General features: G+C 52.7%; 1 protein-coding gene across 1 annotated transcript; it reads right to left on the bottom strand.

The window, feature by feature from the left end:
* Positions 1 to 480: 480 nt before the first annotated feature.
* LOC128847376 (uncharacterized) lies at positions 481 to 14056 on the bottom strand. The gene is made up of 3 exons (XM_054046766.1): positions 13864 to 14056; positions 6080 to 6387; positions 481 to 2210 (listed from the first exon to the last, which is right to left on the bottom strand). Exons 1-3 carry the CDS (start codon positions 14054 to 14056, stop codon positions 1872 to 1874), a joined length of 840 nt encoding a protein of 279 aa, XP_053902741.1. The 3' UTR covers positions 481 to 1871.
* Positions 14057 to 19406: the final 5350 nt, after the last annotated feature.

The raw sequence follows: 19406 nt of genomic DNA, 5'->3' as shown, positions 1-19406 counted from the left end.
GAGCGGGTCTCTCTTACCTTCCCTCCGAGCGGGGCCCCCCTGGGGTAGGGGCCGGGCCGGGAAGGGGCCTGGCCGGGCTGGGGGCTCTGCCCTGGGAGAGGCTCCTGGGGAGCAGCGGGAAGGGCCCTGCTGGAGATTCCCCTCTCCCGGCTGCAGCCAGGGCTCCGGGCTCCCAGCACCAGCCGCCGGGGCTCGGGGATCTCGCCAGGAGCCTGGGAACCAGAGTCACCGTGTTAGCCAAATGGGCTCGTTTCCCCCTGGAGCTGCCCAATTACCCCAAGGAGGCACGGGAGTCGAGAAGACGGCTTCAAGTTCTTTATTGATCAGTCAGCTGAGCGGGTGTCCCCCTCGACTCATGCCAGAGGGAGGAGCACACCCTACAAGCGTAGAGCAAGCCTTTTTATATTCAGTAACAAATGACTTAACGTGCATACTTTCTGCTGACCTATGGAATTTTAAATTCCTTTCTAGGGGTAAATAGGATACATCTGTTGGGCCCCCTTGATTGATTGCCTTTCCAGGGTCCAGGGGTAGGGGTAATGGGATACATCTGCTGGGCCTCCTTGCTGTTGGGCCTCTTTGATTGATTGTCTTGCTATACCTTTATATATGGGAAAAACAGCTGGGATAATAGGCAAGTATTTGGTCTTTATTCTAACAAGGTTCTCCCCCCTTAAAAGCATTTTGAGAGCCTTATGGCCCCCAATCCTCAGCTTTTACCGGTTGATATAATGCCATCATGCGTTGGCGTACAATTTGATTAGCCATTCGTCGGACTAATGCAATTACACAGGGAGCCACTCTTGAGCCCCCCCCAACTTGGGAGCTTCCAGCAATCAATGCGGAATCAACGGACCGCCTCTTCCTAATCAAGTCGTCATATACCTTAATTCCTAACTTATTTCCCTGAATTTGGGGTAGTAGAAAGAACAAGGGCCTAATGTACCCAACTTAACATATTCCTGACCAATTTGGAGGCAATCTTCGATAAGCGTATTGCCCACATATCCAGTAATGGCCTTTTAGGGCCCATTGTCCATTCGCAAAGGGGCCATCCCAGGTTTCGGGATAGTCCTCGGGGCCCGGTTCTTCGTAATACAAAGAGTTACCCATCTCCAGGGGTCCCCCTAATACAATAGATGTACCGTCAGGATTACAATAGTCACATTTCCAAGGCCCAGCCCCTTCCTTCCAAGCGCAATTACAACCAAATTTAGGGCTATTGGTAGTAGACCAAAAATGATTAAAATGGGTTACTCGAGTTCCATTAGAATGTTGCCATGCCCACTGATACCAGCGTACCACGTGATCCTTACTGTCGGTATTATCTCGCTGGCAACTTAGAAAGAGGGCATCAAAGAACCCATCTTGTCCAACTGCCTAACAGCCCTTGCCGGTATGCTGTTGGTAGGAACAACTTACCCAGCTATGATTAGTGAGTTTTACGTGGGTATGGTTCCACCGTCCTTGATATTTAGAACAGTCATACGTATGGCAACTAGGGTGATCATAGCAGTCAAATCCTAGAGATAGGGTCCAGTCACATCGGCTTTTGCCCACATATACCCCTTCTTGTTTTGTTCGGTTTAGACAAAGGATCCCCATCTCAGAGGAATAGAGTCACCAAGGGTTACTATCCTCATCCCAAACTTCTGTTCCTTTGTGGACTATACTTAAATTACTGATCCACCATTTAGCTTGCACTGGCTGTGCTACCCAAGGCCATTCATTCCAATCCCCTGGACCTCCACAAACCCAGCAGCTACTAAGATTGAAGGAACTCGCTATTGTTTCTCCCAGTTGTATAAACCTATTCTCCCAACCATAGCCGTGATAGACACCTATGAACAGAAATATCAATAATGAGTTCATTATTGCTTTTTCCTAAACAGTCCTTTTAGCCCATCGAGTCCTTGATACTCCCAGACGGTGTCTTCGCCCGTGCCACCCCGGGCTTCCGGGGCCGGGGTGGGCAGAGGGCCGGTGTCCTCGTCCGTGGGATTGGTTCCCTGGTCAGGATTCAGAAACCGCTTTACCCAGGTGTGATGTGTCCATTTGTCGCTCCCGAGAATTTTAACTGCGGCCTGGCTGATGAGCGAAATGGTGTGTGGACCGTCCCACCTTGGCGTAAGGGGGTCGCGTTTCCACTTCTTGACAAGGACCTGGTCACCGATCCGGAACGGATGCACGGTCTGGTCCAAGGGAAGAGCCTGGAATGGCGCCGCGTCGATGCAGCTGTAACAAAACAGATTGCAACCCGGAAACCTGTTTCCATAGTAAGTCATTTCCCACTTCCCAGGTTACATCCTCCCGGAATCCTGGGATAAGTATTCGGGGAGGGAACCCAAAGACCAGTTCAAATGGTGAAAGCTTAAGACCCTTACGTGGGGCCCTTCGAATGCAGTTAAGGGCGAGTGGTAACGCATCAAGCCACTTTAAACTAGACTCTGTGCATAGTTTAGTGAGGGTATCCTTGAGAGTTCTATTTATTCTTTCCACCTGACCCGAGCTCTGCGACCTCCAGGGGGTATGCAGCCTCCATTGTATACCGAGTGCCTGGGACACCTGTTGCAAGACTTCAATACAGTCATGAGTGGGGCTGGTCTCATAGGAAACCCAAGGGTCAGGCAATAGGGTAGCTAGGTTGAGGGAGCTAACTGTCCTAAAGGTTAAGTTAGGGGCTAGCAAGAGCCCTACCTCATATCTGGTATGTCAACTGGGATTTAAATGCTTTTCCCCAGCGCCTGTCCCCAGTATTTGAGGCACCCCGTGGGGAACCACAACCTCAGTGTCCCCCCCCCGGGTCAACTTTTCAGCCTCCTGTACGAGGAGAGCGGTCGCTGCAACGGCCCGTAAGCAGGCAGGCCACCCCTTGGCGACAGGGTCCAACACCTTTGAGTAGTATCCAATGGGTCGCCAGGTGGGTCCCGACCTTTGGCATAGAACTCCAGCAGCCACCCCTCCCCTCTTGTGAACGTATAGAGTAAACGGCCTCCGAGGGTCGGGGAGGGCTAGAGCGGGAGGCTGAACCAAGGCTTCTTTTAGCTCTCGAAATGCTTTTTCCATCTCTTTGGTCCACGTCCAATGGAGCAGACCCTCTTTAGTTAAGGATTCATACAGTGGTTTGGCTCTTCCCCGTAGTCAGGGATCCAGAGTCGACAGAAGCCAGTCAGTCCCAGAAAAGCCCTTAGTTCTCGGGGGTTCCGGGGCTGAGGGCTATCAAGTATAACCTGGATTCTTTCTTTGCCCAGACTGCGACTCCCTTGGCAGAGGTGGTATCCAAGGAAGGTGACCTGCTGCTTAACCAACTGAGCTTTTTCCTTTGATACTTTATATCCCTGTACCCCAAGGGGATTGAGGAGCTCTACAGTTTGCTCCTTGCAGACTGTCTCTGTTCAGTACTCAAGAGCAGATCATCGCAGTACTGATCTATGTTACATGAAGGGTGTTTAGCCAGGAATGGGGCGAGGTCCCTTTTTAACTGGCTGCCAAAAATCTCGGGTGCACAGGTAAGTCCTTGTGGGACAACGGTCCAAAGGTATTGAGCTTTGTAGTGGGTATCTGGGTCCTCCCACTCAAAGGCAAACAGTCTTTGCTATTAACTTGTTAATCTGTCTTAGGTCCTGGACCAACCGATACTGCCCATTAGGCTTAGGCACCCCCATTATTGGAGTATTGTATGGGGACGTGTCTTCCTTTAACCACCTGCACTGCAAAAACTTTTGAATCAGGGGTTTTAACCCGATCCGAGTGGTTAACTTAAGGGGGTATTGTCGAATTCGGACTGGGCTGCTTCCCTCCTTAAGGGAAATATGCACTGGTGTAGCATTCCTGGCTCGGGCCACGCCTCCTTCCTCCGCCCAGACCTTGGGATTCAGCCCCCCCCGCCCCCCCGCAGCTGGCTTCCATCACTTCCCTTACATTCCAGGGAGTGATCTCTAGCATTTATGAGAGCCATCTGGTAATTAGAGGCTTGTTGCTTAGGGATTCTGACTTCCATTGTCCCGTTATCGAATGAGATCTCCGCCTGTAATTTAGTGAGGATATCTCGTCCGAGCAGCGCTATGGGGCAGGAGGGACTGCAAACAAACTGATGGGAAATTTGACGGTCCCCTATTTTTACTAGGAGAGGCAAAGTTTTTTTTTTTTTTTTTTTTTTTTTCCAAAGTTGTAGTTTGTCCCTCTATCCCCTGGACTATGGCACGTCCCCGAGCTCTATCTCGGGGGGCCTTATTAAGGGGGAGCAAACTAAGAGTGGCCCCAGTATCAATAAGGGCTTCAATTGGGCGGCCCTCCACTTTAATTTTTACCGTGGGATCCAGGCTGGCAGCTTGTGCTGTCAGGAGGGGCCGCTGGGTCCCTCAGCTTCTCTATGGGGAAGATCCCTCCCCTGAACGTCCCGTGTTGTTGTAAAGGAGGGGAAGGACCGGGTTTTGTTTTTACGTTCCTTTCCCATAGCCTGTCGCCGGGGGCATTCATTCTTCCAGTGCCCCTCTTCCCTACAGATAGCGCACTGGTTTCGACCCAGGCGGGGGTCCCGTCCCCTCCCAGGTGGCCCTGGCTTCTCCTTAACCTTGTCCCCCCTTTCTGCATATCCTTCTCTCAGGGCCATGGCCAAAACACGGGCCCCTTTCTTTCGCTCCTCATCATCCCTCCGATCATAAACCTTCATGGCTATTTCTAAAAGTTCCTCTATATTCTTGCCCGAAGCCCCTTACAATTATATAGCTCACTAGTGGTAAAGGGAACATATACCATAGTGAGATTACCCTCAGGGGCTACAGTTTCCCGCAGTGGACACAAATAATTCTGTTGCAGGGGCCCTTGGAGTCCCGGGCCACCCTTGCTCGATGAGCTAATAAGGGTAAACCGAATATCCCCAGGGTTATAGTCAGATGACAAGTTCCACTGCGTTTCAGAGCTCTGAGCTGTCACGGGGCCAGTCTTTCTCCTGGTGTGGTTAGACACCTGGGAGCTCAGAGAGATCGGAGGGGGCTCCCGTTTGGAAAAGTCCTGGTCGCTTGGCTCACCCTTTTCAGTTGAGGCATTATCCTCAGAGGAGGGGGTGGGGATTTCAATTGAGGGTACCGGAGCCGGGAGGCCAGGATACAAAGGGGGAGGGGGCATAGGATCAGGGGCAGAGGGAATCATAGCCCGCAGACAAGATTTCTTAACAGGGAAACAGGGTTTCATAACAGGGGCACGGGCCATTAAGGTTTAAATAGTTTGTGATCTACATTTTTGCAACCATGGGGGATGATTGGCCACAAGGTCCTGCCAAATATCTATATAGGGATATTGGTCCCAATGCCCATCCCAGGTCACAATGCTATGTACTGCTTGTACAACCCCTGGTTTGAGCGTCCCTCCCTCGGGCCATTCCACCCCGAATGTCATCCATTCAAGAGTACAGAATTTTACAAGCTTGTCTTTACATAATACAATTCCATAATCAGCCTGGCGTCTAAACGCCTTCCAGTTATCCAGCATACATCCCAGGGGTGTCCAGGAGAAGGTGCTTTGTCCGGACCCCATTATGCTTTACCCAGAGTTTTCCGAGACAGAGATATCAAGAGGGGGAAGAGGTATAGATCTAGTTCTAACTCAGATATCCGCTGGGTCATGAGGTTCGGCTGACCCCCCTTGCAATCAAGATATCCTGGTCATCGGGTTTCCCCTTGCAGGAGTCTTGGGGCGGCTGAAGTCAGCTTAAGCCTCAGACCTGTCAGCAGCACTCATTCATCTTTCACACAGATCCTTTAATCAGTTACAATCTCGGTTTCCAACACACCATTAAGAGGAGAAACAAGATTACCCTTCCTATAGACAAGAGTAATCCCTGAGGTTGCTCCAAGTCCCAATAATTGTTAAAAACGGCCCATGGACTTGTGGAGTTAGTTACGTTACTCATTGGCCGTTATTTGCTTACCCTTTAACCAAAAACACAACAACAAGACATTTACAAAGCTACAATAATGTTAACATACCTTCCCGTATACAGGCTGCCTAGGGGATTTCCACTGTCCAACCCACACCTCGGGGGCGTTATTCCTCAAACCCAGGAGGTAAACGCACTTACCGCCCGAAGTGGCCGCGTCCGGCAGTCAGACTTCCCCTTCTTCTGAAGCCGTCTTGCTTCCGTGTCCTTCAGAGTTCTCTTTAGAGAGGACACAGCCGCCCCGGCCGATTGTGACGATCCGAGGCCCGAGCAAACCAACCGCTCGAGGTGGCCACTCCTCGGAATCGCCCTCGGCCGTCGGTCAGTGCCCTCTACAGGGAGAGAAGTCCCGGCGGAGTCGCCATTTGTTAGCCAAATGGGCTCGTTTCCCCCTGGAGCTGCCCAATTACCCCAAGGAGGCACGGGAGTCGAGAAGACGGCTTCAAGTTCTTTATTGATCAGTCAGCTGAGCGGGTGTCCCCCTCGACTCATGCCAGAGGGAGGAGCACACCCTACAAGCGTAGAGCAAGCCTTTTTATATTCAGTAACAAATGACTTAACGTGCATACATTCTGCTGACCTATGGAATTTTAAATTCCTTTCTAGGGGTAAATAGGATACATCTGTTGGGCCCCCTTGATTGATTGCCTTTCCAGGGTCCAGGGGTAGGGGTAATGGGATACATCTGCTGGGCCTCCTTGCTGTTGGGCCTCTTTGATTGATTGTCTTGCTATACCTTTATATATGGGAAAAACAGCTGGGATAATAGGCAAGTATTTGGTCTTTATTCTAACAACCGCAGCGGCTGCGAGTCACTTTCTGCTGCCGAGACTGACCCCAGGGATCGCTGCCACCCAGCTGCTCCTGGGTCCTAGTAATATCCCCACACTGTGCTTGGCCTCTGTGTGTCTGGCTTCTGTTAGAATCATAGATTTTACTGTCAGAAGGGATCATCACAAATCAATTATCTATCCCAGGGGTTCTCACCACCAATTTTTTGGTGGCCTCAGAATACAGCCAACAGCTCTCGCTGGTGGCCGCTCTGACACTTTTGCCTAAAATACTGACTTAATTTTAGTAAAAAACATTCGATGTGCACATAAGAAAGTGGGGGAACAGTCCCACTATTGTGGGGAACTTCCCTGGCTTATACACCACTCCGGTGGAATTGGCTAGCAAAAGGATCTGAGACCTCGCTTCCACTCCCTTTACCCAGAGACCTGCCTAACCTCGAGGTCTCCCCTTCCACTGTTCTGTGTGGCAGAGTTCTTGTAACCCCAACAAGGCTGGGCCCAGGATTCCTGTGGGGCTCTACCCCCAACCTTGTCATGGTCACTCAGGACAGGGGCTAGGATGTCCCCAGTCCAGGGTACTCTCTCCACTCTGGAAGCTTCCCTGATCTCTTTCCTGACCATTGCATAGAGTTCAGAACAAATACAATTTATTAAACAGCAAGTAATAAAAAAAAATTAAGGAAAAAAATGGTAAAGGTGAAAGGAAAACACATCACCCCGCTCTGTGGGCATGGGAGAACCACAACCAGCATCTCTGGAATGTCAGGGCAGTTCACAGTCTGTCTCTCACATGTCCCAGGCCTCCTGCCCAGGCCCTGGCTGTGCTGCAGGGATGCTGCAGGTTGGACACATGCTCTACTAGTGGCCACATGCCTTCAGGCTCTAGGTGCAGGACCCTTCTTCCCAGCGTCAGTCTCCTCCTGTCAGGGTTATGCTCCCTCTCCAAGTCTGGCATGCAGGGACCATTGGCTGGGGGCATCTCCCTGCACCTGAGAGAAGGGACAATGGGGACTGCTCGGCACACAAAGCTGGACATGCTCAAGTCCGCAGTTAGCAGCAGTCTGCTCCTCTGCACTGGCTCTTTGCTACTGGAGCTCCCCACAAATGTTTCCCACCAACACATTTGCTGCCACAGGTCTAGATTGTGACTTGGGTTGTACCATTGCTCCTTTGTCCTCAGCAGTTAGTCAGTGTTTGGGGCCTTGCTAGGTTCTTCCATTGGCAGGAGAAATTGATTATAGGAGTTAGGTATTTTTTTGGTGCAATCCTTATTAGTTACAAACAATGTCCACACATTCCTGTGCCCTGAACATGGTACAAACAATCAGCAGCTGGCAGTTTCCTTACTCAGAACTCCACATCTGCCTTTCCAGGGAACCCTGTGCCTGAAGCCAGCTCTGTCTCTCCATTTCCTGCTGGGATCACACTCACGACTGCTTCTCTTGGCTTTCTGCCTCAAGCACTCCAAGCTGCCAGCCAGTCCCTCAGACTCCGTGTTTTCAGCCAGCTCCAGGGAAACCCCTCTTAGGCCTGCTCTACACTTAACACTTAGATCAACCTAATGATGTCACTCAGGGCTGTGAAACATTGTGTGCGCTGAGTGCCACAGCTAGATAGACCTAACCCCGGTGCTGACAATGGAATTCCTCTGGTGACCTGGCTACAGCCTCTCAGAAAGGGGGATTAACTAAAGCGATGGAAAAACCACTTCTGTCAACGTAGGAAGCATCTACACTACAGCACTTCAGGGACACAGCTGTAGTGTTGTAGCTGTGCCACTCTAGTGACTATAGTGTAGACTAGGGTTACCATTTGTCTGGATTCCCCCGGACATGTCTGGATTTTTGAGCTAAAAATAGCGTCCGGGGGGAATTTGTAAATGTCCGGACTTCCCCCCCCCATGCAGAGCGCGCACGGCTAACAGGGCAGCCAGCCGGATGGTGCCACTTACATGGGGCTCCAACAGCCAGAGAGAGTCCCTCCTCCCCCGTGCAGCAGAGCTCACTCCCTCCCTCCCTGCATTCGCAGATCGCCTCCGGCAGTCAGGAGCTCCTCCCCTGCTCCTCCTCCCCCACTCCCCAGCGTGCCGGGACGAACGGCTCAGGCAGTTCCTGAGCAAGCTCACAGAGACCTTAGGCGAACTGAAGGCCAACAACAAGGGAGCCAGGGGGTCGGAGAAGGGGCATGGAGGTTCTGAAAGGGGCAGTCAAGAGACGGGGGGGTCAGAAGTTCGGGGGGGCTTTCTGGGGGGGATGTGGATAAGGTTTTGGGCAGTCAGGGTACAGGTAGGGGGTAGGGTCCGGGGGGCAGTTAGGGAGGGGGGTCTTAGGAAGGGGCAGTTAGGGGATAAGGAACAGGGAGGCTTAGGTAGGGGATGGGGTTCTGGAGGGCAGTTAGGAGCAGGGGTCTCAGGATGGGGCAGTCAGGGGACAAGGAGCGAGGGGGGGGGGAGTTCTGGGGGGGCTGTTTAGGGGGCAGGAGTGGGGAGAGGGATTGGAGCAGTCAATGGGACAGGGAGCAGAGGGGTTTAGATGGGTTGGGAGTTCTGGGGGGGGGAGTCTGGGGTGGGGGTGTGGATAAGGGTTGGAGCAGTCAGGGTACAGGTAGGGGGTAGGGTCCTAGGGGGCCAGTTAGGATGGAGGGAGGGTCTCAGGAGGGGGCAATCAGGGGACAAGGAGCGGGGGGGAGGGTTGGGAGTTCTGAGGGGAGCGGGAAGTGGGTGGGGCAGGGGCGGGGCTAGGGCAGGATGGGGCGGGGCTAGGGCGGGGCTCCTCCCGTCCTCTTTTTTGCTTGCTGAAATATGGTAACCCTAAGCCAGATCACCCGGAATGTTCCAGCCCTGGAGGCTTTGGCAAATAGGGTTACCATACGTCCGGATTTCCCTGGACATGTCCGGCTCTTTGGTCCCCAAATCCCCGTCCGGGGGGGAATTGCCAAAAAGCCGGACATGTCCGGGGAAATAGGGAGGCTAGGATCTCCGAATCTGTGTGTGTTGGTCGCCCGCTGTGACATCATCTCGGTGCGACACTCGGCTCCTGCCCAGGGCATGCTGGGGGCTGTAGTCCGGCCGGGCCTCACACTCCAGGGAGAGCCGGGAGAGGGGAGCGGCTGAGAACTACAACTCCCAGCGGCCCCTGCGACGCGACCAACCTGCCCCGTGATGCAGCAAGCCGTCGGGGGAGGGGGGACTCAGGCCCCTGTCCTTTGGGTGGGGGGTGTCTCTGGGCACCGCTCGGCAGCCATCACAGGGCTGGGGGGCGCCCCCGGGGGGGTTGTGGACGCCAGCGCGTTGCAGGGAGCTGGCACTGTCTGGATTTGCGTCCCCCTGGGGCTGGAGCTGCGCCCCCAGCCCCGGGCACCAGTCACGTAGGGTTACCATACGTCCGGTTTTTCGGCAATCAAACCCCCATCCGGGGGGAATTGCCAAAAAGCCGAACATGTCCAGGAAAAATACTGGACGGGCACTTCCTCTCCCGCGGCTCCTCTGCTCCTCCCCTGACTCAGACTTCGGCTCTGTTTAAGAGCCAAGCTGCCCGAGCCAGCGCTACCGGCTTCAGGCAGCCCCCCGTGCCTCCGGACCCCGAGTCGCCAGCCGGGCACTTCCCTTCCCGGGCTCCAGCTGCTCTGCTCCGGCGGCGCAGGGTCTGGAGGCAAGGGGGCTGCCCGAAGCCGGTAGCGCTGGCTCGGGCAGCTTGGCTCTTAAACAGAGCCAAAGAGTCAGGGGAGGAGCAGAGCAGCTGGAGCCCGGGAGGGAAAGTGCCCGGCCGGGGGCGCAGGGTCCGGAGGCATAGGGGCTGCCCAAAGCCCGAGCGCTACCGGCTTCACGGGTTTGCCGGGCAGCCTCCAGACCCTGTGCCCCCGGCTGGGCTCTTCCCCTCCCGGGCTCCAGCTGTGCTGGGGAAGCGCCGGCCGGGGCGCAGAGTCTGACGGCTGCCGGCAAACTGTGAAGCCGGTAGCACTTGGGCAGTCCTTTTCGCGTGGCTGGGAGGGAGGAGGGGGAGTTAGGGCGGGGACTTTGGGGGAATGGGTGGAGTAGGGGTGGAGTTGGGGCGGGGGTGGGAAAGGGGCAGGGCCAGGGCCCGTGGAGTGTCCTCTTTTTTTATTTTTTAAATATGGTAACCCTAGCTTTGGTGAGAAATGTAGCAATAAGGCTCTGATCCTGCAATCAGCCCCCTCTGCTGGTGCGTGTGTGGGGGAGTCACTGGGGCTTCACATGGACATCAGCTTCCCCTTGTCTTGATGAGCTGACAGAACTGCGTGTCTAAGGAGTCATATTTAGGCTTGGCAGAATTCATTTGATTTAATATGTAATTTTGACAGATAAGATTAATATTTATTTGTAAAAAATATTTTTGTATTTATCTATTTAAACTTTCACGGTTTCAGTTTTTATCAATATTATTGTTCGCAGTTGTGGGAAATTGGGGGGGGGTATTCAGACACTATTTTAGTCAGACAATAATTAGTTTATGACAGTAGACACGGAGATTCAAAAAGTTAAAACTTTGTAACCGTTAAAACACAAATTCAGCCTCACATGTCAAAATATACTAAGTCAATATCCTTAAATTAAATTATAGTAAGTTCTCAAGCAGCATTTTTCTTACTGGGCTATTTGTAAATTTTGGTTATCATCAATGGAAATATTTTTTCCATGGTTTGTGTGTGTACAGTGAAATCAACATTTACTGACATCTACCAATAAAGTCGAATCCTTCCAAGTCTAGGGATATTCAATTCACAGGCCAAAAATTGCTTAATCAATATTTCAGTGGCCCGATTCTGACGTACGCTAAGGCTCCTCTGGCTCAGTTTAACAAAGCCTCCGTGTCAAAAGTGTTGCCAACATTCATGATTTTATAATGAGTCTCATGAACATAAGAATGGCCATACTGGGTCAGACCAATAATCCATCCAGCCCAGTATCCTGTCATCTGACAGTGGCCAATGCCAGGTGTTTCAGAGGAAATGAACAGAACAGGGAATCTTCAAGTCATCCAGCCCCTGTCACCCATTCCCAGCTTCTGGCAAACAGAGGCTAGGGACACTTCAGAGCATGGTTCTTCTTCAAGATGTGTTGCTCATATCGATTCCAATTAGGTGCATGCGCGCCATGTGCATGATCATTGGAGAAATTTTTACCCTCGCAACACCTGGTGGGTTAGCTGTGGAGCCCCCTGGAGTGGGGCCTTTATAGCCCTGGATATATACCCCTGCTGACCCAGCGCCCCCTCAGTTCCTTCTTACTGCCTGTGACGATCGTTGGAACTGTGGAGCGCGGCTTTGCTGTTCTCCACTTTCCCTAGTGTCTCTTTTTCCTATATATTGTATATGAAACCCGTCTGCCACTCTGAGTTGGCAGCAACAAGGGCAGGGTTCAGTATCTAGGGGTTCCGTTTCAATAACGCAATGCAAAACCGGCTCGAGCCCCCACCCAGTGACCTGGACAATTACATACCTCCCCCCGGGCACCTCTAGGAGACAATACTTTCCCTCTCACAAGCACGGAGTCTGAGTGTAGCAAAAGCCTTTTAATAAAGGAGGGAAACAATGCGGCATTATGTTGGGGAAACACCACAAACAGGATTCATAACACAAACCATGAGCAAAAGACCCACCTCCAAGTAAGTTTGGCAGTGTCCTTTTCCCCTCAGGGTCTTAAGTCCAATCACCCCAAAGTCCAACAACCCAAAAGTCTCTGCCCCTAGTCAGTGCTGCCCCAGAGTTCAAAAGTTTATCTGCAGAGTTTTACCCCACCCCAGCCTGGGTGAAAATGGGAGGGGGCACACGGGGTGTTAAGGGGCACCTTACATAGTCCGAGGCTGACTGCCCTGCCTCTCTGTGGAGTTCTGCTGCAGCCTTCACCACGAATGGCTCCGCTCTACCAGCCGCACTGTGCCACTCCTCCAGCCGCCCCCGCAAACTGCTCTACTCCACTCGCTCACTGTTCGGTGGGCCACTCCAACCGTCTGCAAACTGCTCCACTCTGCCAGCTGCTTAGCAATATATCTTCAGGCTCCCCCACTAGTTAACACAGCACTCAGCAATTTCAGCTTGTAGTAGGGGAGCCTCAGTACTGGTAAACTATTGGCCCAAAGTGAATTCAGCTCAGCAATCTCTAGCTAGATTCCTAATGGAAATAAAATTAGCTCTCCTATTCAACAGTGGAGAGTAGTGCAATTAGTATTCCAGACCCTCAGAAGGGCAGGGGTGGGGGCAGGGGCAGCGGCAGCCCCAGCCCCAGCCCCACTCTCCCTCCTTCTCTCTATCTTAATTCACTGGGTTTTGTAACCCATGCCCCTTGTCTAGCGAGTGCTACTTAGTTAATGGTGAGTCCCTCTGTCATACAACAGTTCCACTGGCCTTAATTCACATAATCAGGGTAACAACACTTTATTCTTCCTGCCCCAATAACGGAGAAACTGGGGATCCCACACCAGCCAAAGTAACCGCTTTCAGTTGCTATTGTCCCAGGCTAGGTGGGTGGGTGTGCCTATGCAAACAAGATCAGCCCCTGAAGTTCTTTTCCACCCTCGCCATAATTCACCACCAGATGTCAGGGTAGAGCTCATCCTGACTCTGCTTACATATAGTTATTATAGTTAGTGTAGTTATAGTTGTTGGTATAGTTATAGTTACAGTTGTTGTGTACACAGAGTTAGAATAGTGGGTTGGAAGGGGTCTTTCCCCTTCCTCCCTGCCTGCCTCTTGGGCTCATGCCAAGGCTCCGAGCTTTAAGCCTTGTTCAGCTTGCTGCAAGCCTATGCCAACAGGCAACCCCCACGACTCCTGCTTGAAGTGCCTAGGGGAGTCTCACCAGACTGACAAGTGTAAGATTTGTAAAGCGTTCCGGCCCTGGACCAAAAAGGAGCGGGCCTTTCAGTTGAAGCTGCTCCTAATGGAGGTGGCTTTTAGTGGTGCGCTGAGACCCGGCACCGGGCGCTTCGGTGCGCGGCGCCCCAGCAACATCAGGAGGTACTGCACCGCGGATGGACTCTAACAGAGACCCACGGCACCAGACCTCTCTGGCACCACAACCGATGCAATTGGTCTGATGCCGATCTCTCTTGCCTAGCCAGAAGCGGCACCACAGGCCAGAGATGACTGATCTGCCTTAGCAGTCGCCGGCACCCCTGAGGCCAACCTCGGAGTCGCGTCCAGTTACAGAATGACTTAGGGTGCAAGTGCCGACGTTGGCACCATTGGCTCCGGCACCGAGGGAGAAGCCATTGAATCCGGTGCACACAGGCTCCCCGACGCGTACCGTGGTCAAGCCCTGGCTTCCATCGATGCCGGAAACCTTCGCAGCGGTGCGAGACCTCATTGCCCTGATGGAATCAGCATCACCGCAGACTGCGGCACCACCTCCGGCCCCTGTGGTACCGTCCAGGGGCAAGCCAACCCTGATCCATCTGACAACTCCTCTGGCGAAAGCATGGCACCGGTCCCAGATTCGATCCTGCTCCCAACGCCGTTCGCAGTCCTGATGACGCTCGCAGTCCCAATGCCATTCTCCCTCATGGCACTGCTCATACTCTTGTTGTCGGTCATATTCATGGCACTGCTCTGGCTCACGACATGGCTCCGACTCATGGTACCGATCGGATTCCCGACGTCGCTCCCAGCACCACTCATAGTGCCGATCTCCCTCCCGGAGCTGATCCCAGCACCGCTCCTGCAGACAGTAGTCGTCGCAGTCAAGGTCTGGATCTCAGTACTGAGCCAGACCTCAGCACTGGTCTCGGTCCTGGCACCGCTTCCCAGCGTCTCGGCGGCACTGCTCACCGGCGACCCGGTACTGATTTCCACCACGTCCTGGAGAGTCGACGAAGTCGCGTTCAGCACCGCCTTGGCCCTCACATTTTGCCTCACGCTCATCACAGTCTGAGGGGAGCTCATGTCCAGGCTACTCTGCTCCTGCCCACGGCGAGGGTGATGCTGGACATTGGCAGGAGGAGAGCCATAATCCCAGTCAAGGACCTGCACAATGGTCCTTTTGGACCCCGTGGGCGTACCACCAAGCCAAGGGCATCCTGATAGGGGCCTCCTGCTCAGCCCACTCAGAACCTCGGGTGCCAAAGGCCACCATAAGCTGTCCTGCTCCAGGTGGTATGGAAACTGCAGCCTGACCTCTGGGCAAGCTCCAGACCCTGGGCAGCAGGACCCATCACAACAGGAGGTGCCACCAGACCCTCTAGCCCCCGTGGCATCCTCCTTGTCTTCTCCAGATGAGGCAGTGGTGGGGACAACAATCTCGGGTCCTCCTCCAATAGACCTTCATGCCCACCAAAACCTCCTACATAGGGTGGCACGTAATATGAACCTCCAAGTGGAGGAAGTGGTAGAGTTGGAGGACCCAGTGGTGGACATCCTATCAGTGTAGGCTCCGTCCTGAGTGGCTTTGCCCCTCATATGTACTATCCAGACCACTGCCAAACAATCTGGCAGACACCTGCTTCCATCCCTCCAATGGCTAGAGGAGTGGAGGGGAAATACTTTGTTCCCTCCAAGGAGTATGAGTACCTATACACTTACCCTCAGCTATGTTCACTAGTGGTGGCCTAGGTGAACAAAAGGGAGCAGCATGGGCAGCAGGCTCCGGCACCCAAATCGAAGGATTTCAGGCATCTCAATTTGTTCGGGCGCAAGATTTACTCCTCCGGGGAGCTGCAGCTCAGGGTCGCAAACCAGCAGGCGCTCCTGAACCACTTTGACTATAATTCATGGAATTCCATGTTAAAATTCAAAGAGTTAGTGCCTCCAGAGTCCAGGGATGAGTTTGGGGCCCTAGTGGAGGGGACCTCCTTACAGTCATCCTTAGATGCTGCAGACTCTGCTGCCAGGACCCTTGCATCGGGCATAGCCATGTGCCACATATCGTGGCTTTAGATGTCGGGCCTGCCACGAGAACTGCAGCAAACCCTGCAGGACCTTCCATTTGAAGGGCAAGGCCTGTTCTCAGACAAAATGGACTCTAGGCTCCAGAGCCTCAAAGATTCCAGGGCTATAATGACAGGTTTCAGAGTAGCAGCCGTGTTAGTCTGTATCCACAAAAAGAACAGGAGTACTTGTGGCACCTTAGAGACTAACAAATTTATTAGAGCGTAAGCTTTCATGGACTACAGCCCACTTCTTCGGATGCATATATATATATCATATGCATCTGAAGAAGTGGGCTGTAGTCCACGAAAGCTTACGCTCTAATAAATTTGTTAGTCTCTAAGGTGCCACAAGTACTCTTGTTCTTTTTTCAGGGCTATAATGCGCTCCTTAGGAATGCACACACCGGTCACCCAGCGTAGACCCTTTAACCCGCAGTCCTACCCCGCTCTTTGTCGAGGCAGAATTTTTATAGGAGGCGCAGGCCAGGTGGCAGGAAAAAATCCACTGGCCATCAGCCCGGTCAGAACCAAGGCCCACCCAAGCCACTGGCGGGGCCCAAACAAAACTTTTGAAGGTGCGCCCAAGGACGGTGTACCAATCACCATCCAGGATCCTTCCCCTCCATTCCGGAATTGTCTCTCCCGTTTCCACCATGCGTGGTCTCTCATAACTACAGACCTTTGGGTTCTTCGCATGGTGGAAAAGGGATATTTTCTCCAATTTTCTTTCTCACCTCCCTCCCATCCTCCCTCCCCGTCTCTCTTCAGGGACCCCTCTCACAAGAGTCTCCTTATACAGGAGGCCCAAACGCTCTGGACCATGGGAGCAATCGAGGAGATTCCAAGGGAGCTAAAGGGTAGGGGTTTTACTCCCATTACTTCCTAATCCCCAAGGCAAAGGGTGAGCTTTGGCCTATCCTGGAGCTGCGCAGACTCAACAAATTCATGGTAAAGTTGAAGTTCCATATGGTATCACTGGAGACCATTATTCCTTCTATGGATCCTGGAGACTGGTACGCCACCCTCGACATGAAGGACATGGGCTTCCACATAGAGATTCATCCAGTGCACAGACGTTTCCTTCAATTTGTGGTCAACCACAAACACTATCAATTCACGGTCCTTCCTTTTGGCCTTTCCATGGCCCCCAGAGTATTCACCAAATGTATGGCTGTTGTGGCAGCCTCCCTTGGTCGGCAGTGGATACAAATATTTCCGTATCTCGATGATTGGCTTATCTGGGGGTCGCACCAGGGAACAAGTGCAGTCCCACATTCTACTTACAATAGCCATGTTTCGTCAGCTGGGCCTCCTGCTCAGCATCGAAAAGTCGACTCTGGAGCCAACCCAGAGAATAGCGTTCATTGGGGCAGTCTTAGATTCCAGACTGGCCCAAGCTCTCCTACCAGAGGTCCACTTCCAGTCGTTGGTGAACCTCATCTGCAGCCTTCAAAGTATCCCAACCTTAATGGTGAAAACGTGCCTGAGCCTTCTGGGGCACATGGCCTCTTGCATGTATGGGACCAGGCATGCCAGGCTGTGGCTCCACCCACTTCAGGCCTGGCTGTCAACAGTATATCGTCCAGGTCGGGACAGCTTGAGTGTAGTGGTCACCGTCCTGGAAACGGTCCTAACCTCTCTCTGCTGGTGGTTGGATCCCAGCACAGTATGCGAAGGGGTCCTATTTCACTCCCCTCAACCATCCTTGTCCCTGGTCACAGATGCTTCATCCCTAGGATGGGGTGCCCACCTCGGAGACCTCCAAACACAGACAACACCGTGGCTATGTTCTAGATCAACAAGCAAGGGGGAGCCCGGTTGTCCCCCCTCTGTCGGAAAGCCATTTGACTGTGGGAGTTCTATATAGCCCACTCTATCCATCAGGTGGCGTCCTTTCTCCTGGGGGTCCAGAATACACTGGCAGATTGCCTCAGCAGGTCCTTCCAGTCTCACAAGTGGTCGATTCGTCCAGATGTCATTCACTCCATCTTCCTGAGGTGGGGGTTTCCCCAGGTTGACCTGTTTGCCTCACGCAGCAATCGGAAGTGCCAAATGTTTTGTTCTCTCCAGGGAAGTTCCCCGGGTTCGCTGTCAGACGCCTTCCTGACCCCGTGGAAGGACCAGCTGTTCTACGCCTTCCCTCAGTTCCCTCTAGTCCACAAGGTCCTGCTCAAGGTATGCAGGGACAGAGCATTTATGATTCTGGTCACCCCAGCATGGCCCAGGCAACACTGGTACACCACGCTGCTGGAGTTATCGGTAGATGCTCTGATTCCACTCCCGCTTTGGCTGGACCTGATCTCACAAGACCATGGCCACCTCTGTCACCCCAACCTGCAATCCCTCCACCTCACGGTGTGGATGCTGCATGGCTAACTCACTCGGAGCTACTCTGCTCACACTCGGTGCAGCAGGTACTGCTAGATAGCAGAAAACCCTCCACTCGAGTCACGTACCTGGCCAAATGGAAGCATTTCTCCTGCTGGTGCGCTCAGCGCAAAATGCCCCCTTTGCAGGCGTCGGTGTCTCTCATCCTGGACTATCTCCTATCCCTAAAACAGCAGGGTCTGGTGATATCATCTATTAGGGTGCACCTGGCAGCCATTTTGGCTTTCCACCCAGGAGAACATGGTCGCTCTGTCTTCTCCAACCCAATGGTCGGTAGGTTTCTTAAGGGACTGGACTGTCTCTACCCGCAGGTGCGACAACCGGTCCTGGCGTGGGACCTTAACGTGGTCCTTTCCAAACTCACGGGGCCCCCGTTCAAGCCAATGGCCACCTGCTCACTTCTCTACCTCTCTTGGAAGACAACCTTCCTTGTAGCCATCACTTCAGTGAGGCGCATATCTGAGATCAAAGCCCTTATGTCGGAACCTCCGTACACAGTTTTCCATAAAGACAAGGTGCAGCTTTGCCCTCACCCTGCCTTTCTTCCCAAGGTGGTGTCAATTCCATTCCACAAGGGCCCAAGCTTCATCGGCTGCTTTCCTGGCACAAGTGCCAATACAGGAAATTTGTAGAGCTGCCACTTGGTCTTCAGTGCATACTTTTGCCTCTCACTGTGCAATAGTCCAGCAGTCTAGAGACGATGCTGAATTTGGATCAGCGGTTTTGCGCTCAGCGATATCTCATTCCGACCCCACCATCTAGGTAAGGCTTGGGAGTCACCTAATTGGAATTGATATGAGCAAGCACTTGAAGAAGAAAAGACGGTTACTCACCTTTGTAACTGTTGTTCTTCGAGATGTGTTGCTCATATCCATTCCAAACCCGCCCTCCTTCCCCTCTGTCGGAGTAGCTGGCAAGGAACTGAGGGGGCGCTGGGTCGGCAGGGGTATATATCCAGTGCCATAAAGGTGCCACTCCAGGGGGCCCCACAGCCAACCCACCGGGTGTTGCTACGGTAAAAATTTTTCTGACGATTGTGCATGCAGCGCGTGCACACCTAATTGGATGGGTATGAACAACACATCTCGAAGAACAACAGTTACAAAGGTGAGTAACCGTCTTTTTTGCCTGATATTTGGTGTGTTTGTTAAAGCCCCAGCTCCTGGAAGCATGTGATGAGGTGAGATTCTTGGCCTTTGTTTCCTAAACAAAGGAAGATTCTAGCTTTCTTGATTGCAGAGAAAAACTTAACAATGTGATCCAAATGCAACCTAAAGGTTTGAGAAGCCAGACGGCAACTAGAAAGAATCTAACATTTATTATTAACTATTATTTTTAAGACTCATGCTTTTTAAGGCAATCTCAACATTTCAGGGGTTCTGACTAACGATTTTTAAAAGTTTG

Source organism: Malaclemys terrapin, chromosome 13 (genome assembly GCF_027887155.1).
Source record: "Malaclemys terrapin pileata isolate rMalTer1 chromosome 13, rMalTer1.hap1, whole genome shotgun sequence".
NCBI lineage: Eukaryota > Metazoa > Chordata > Testudines > Emydidae > Malaclemys > Malaclemys terrapin.
The sequence above is the reverse complement of the archived record's forward strand: the minus strand, read 5'-3'. Positions and strand labels throughout refer to the sequence as shown.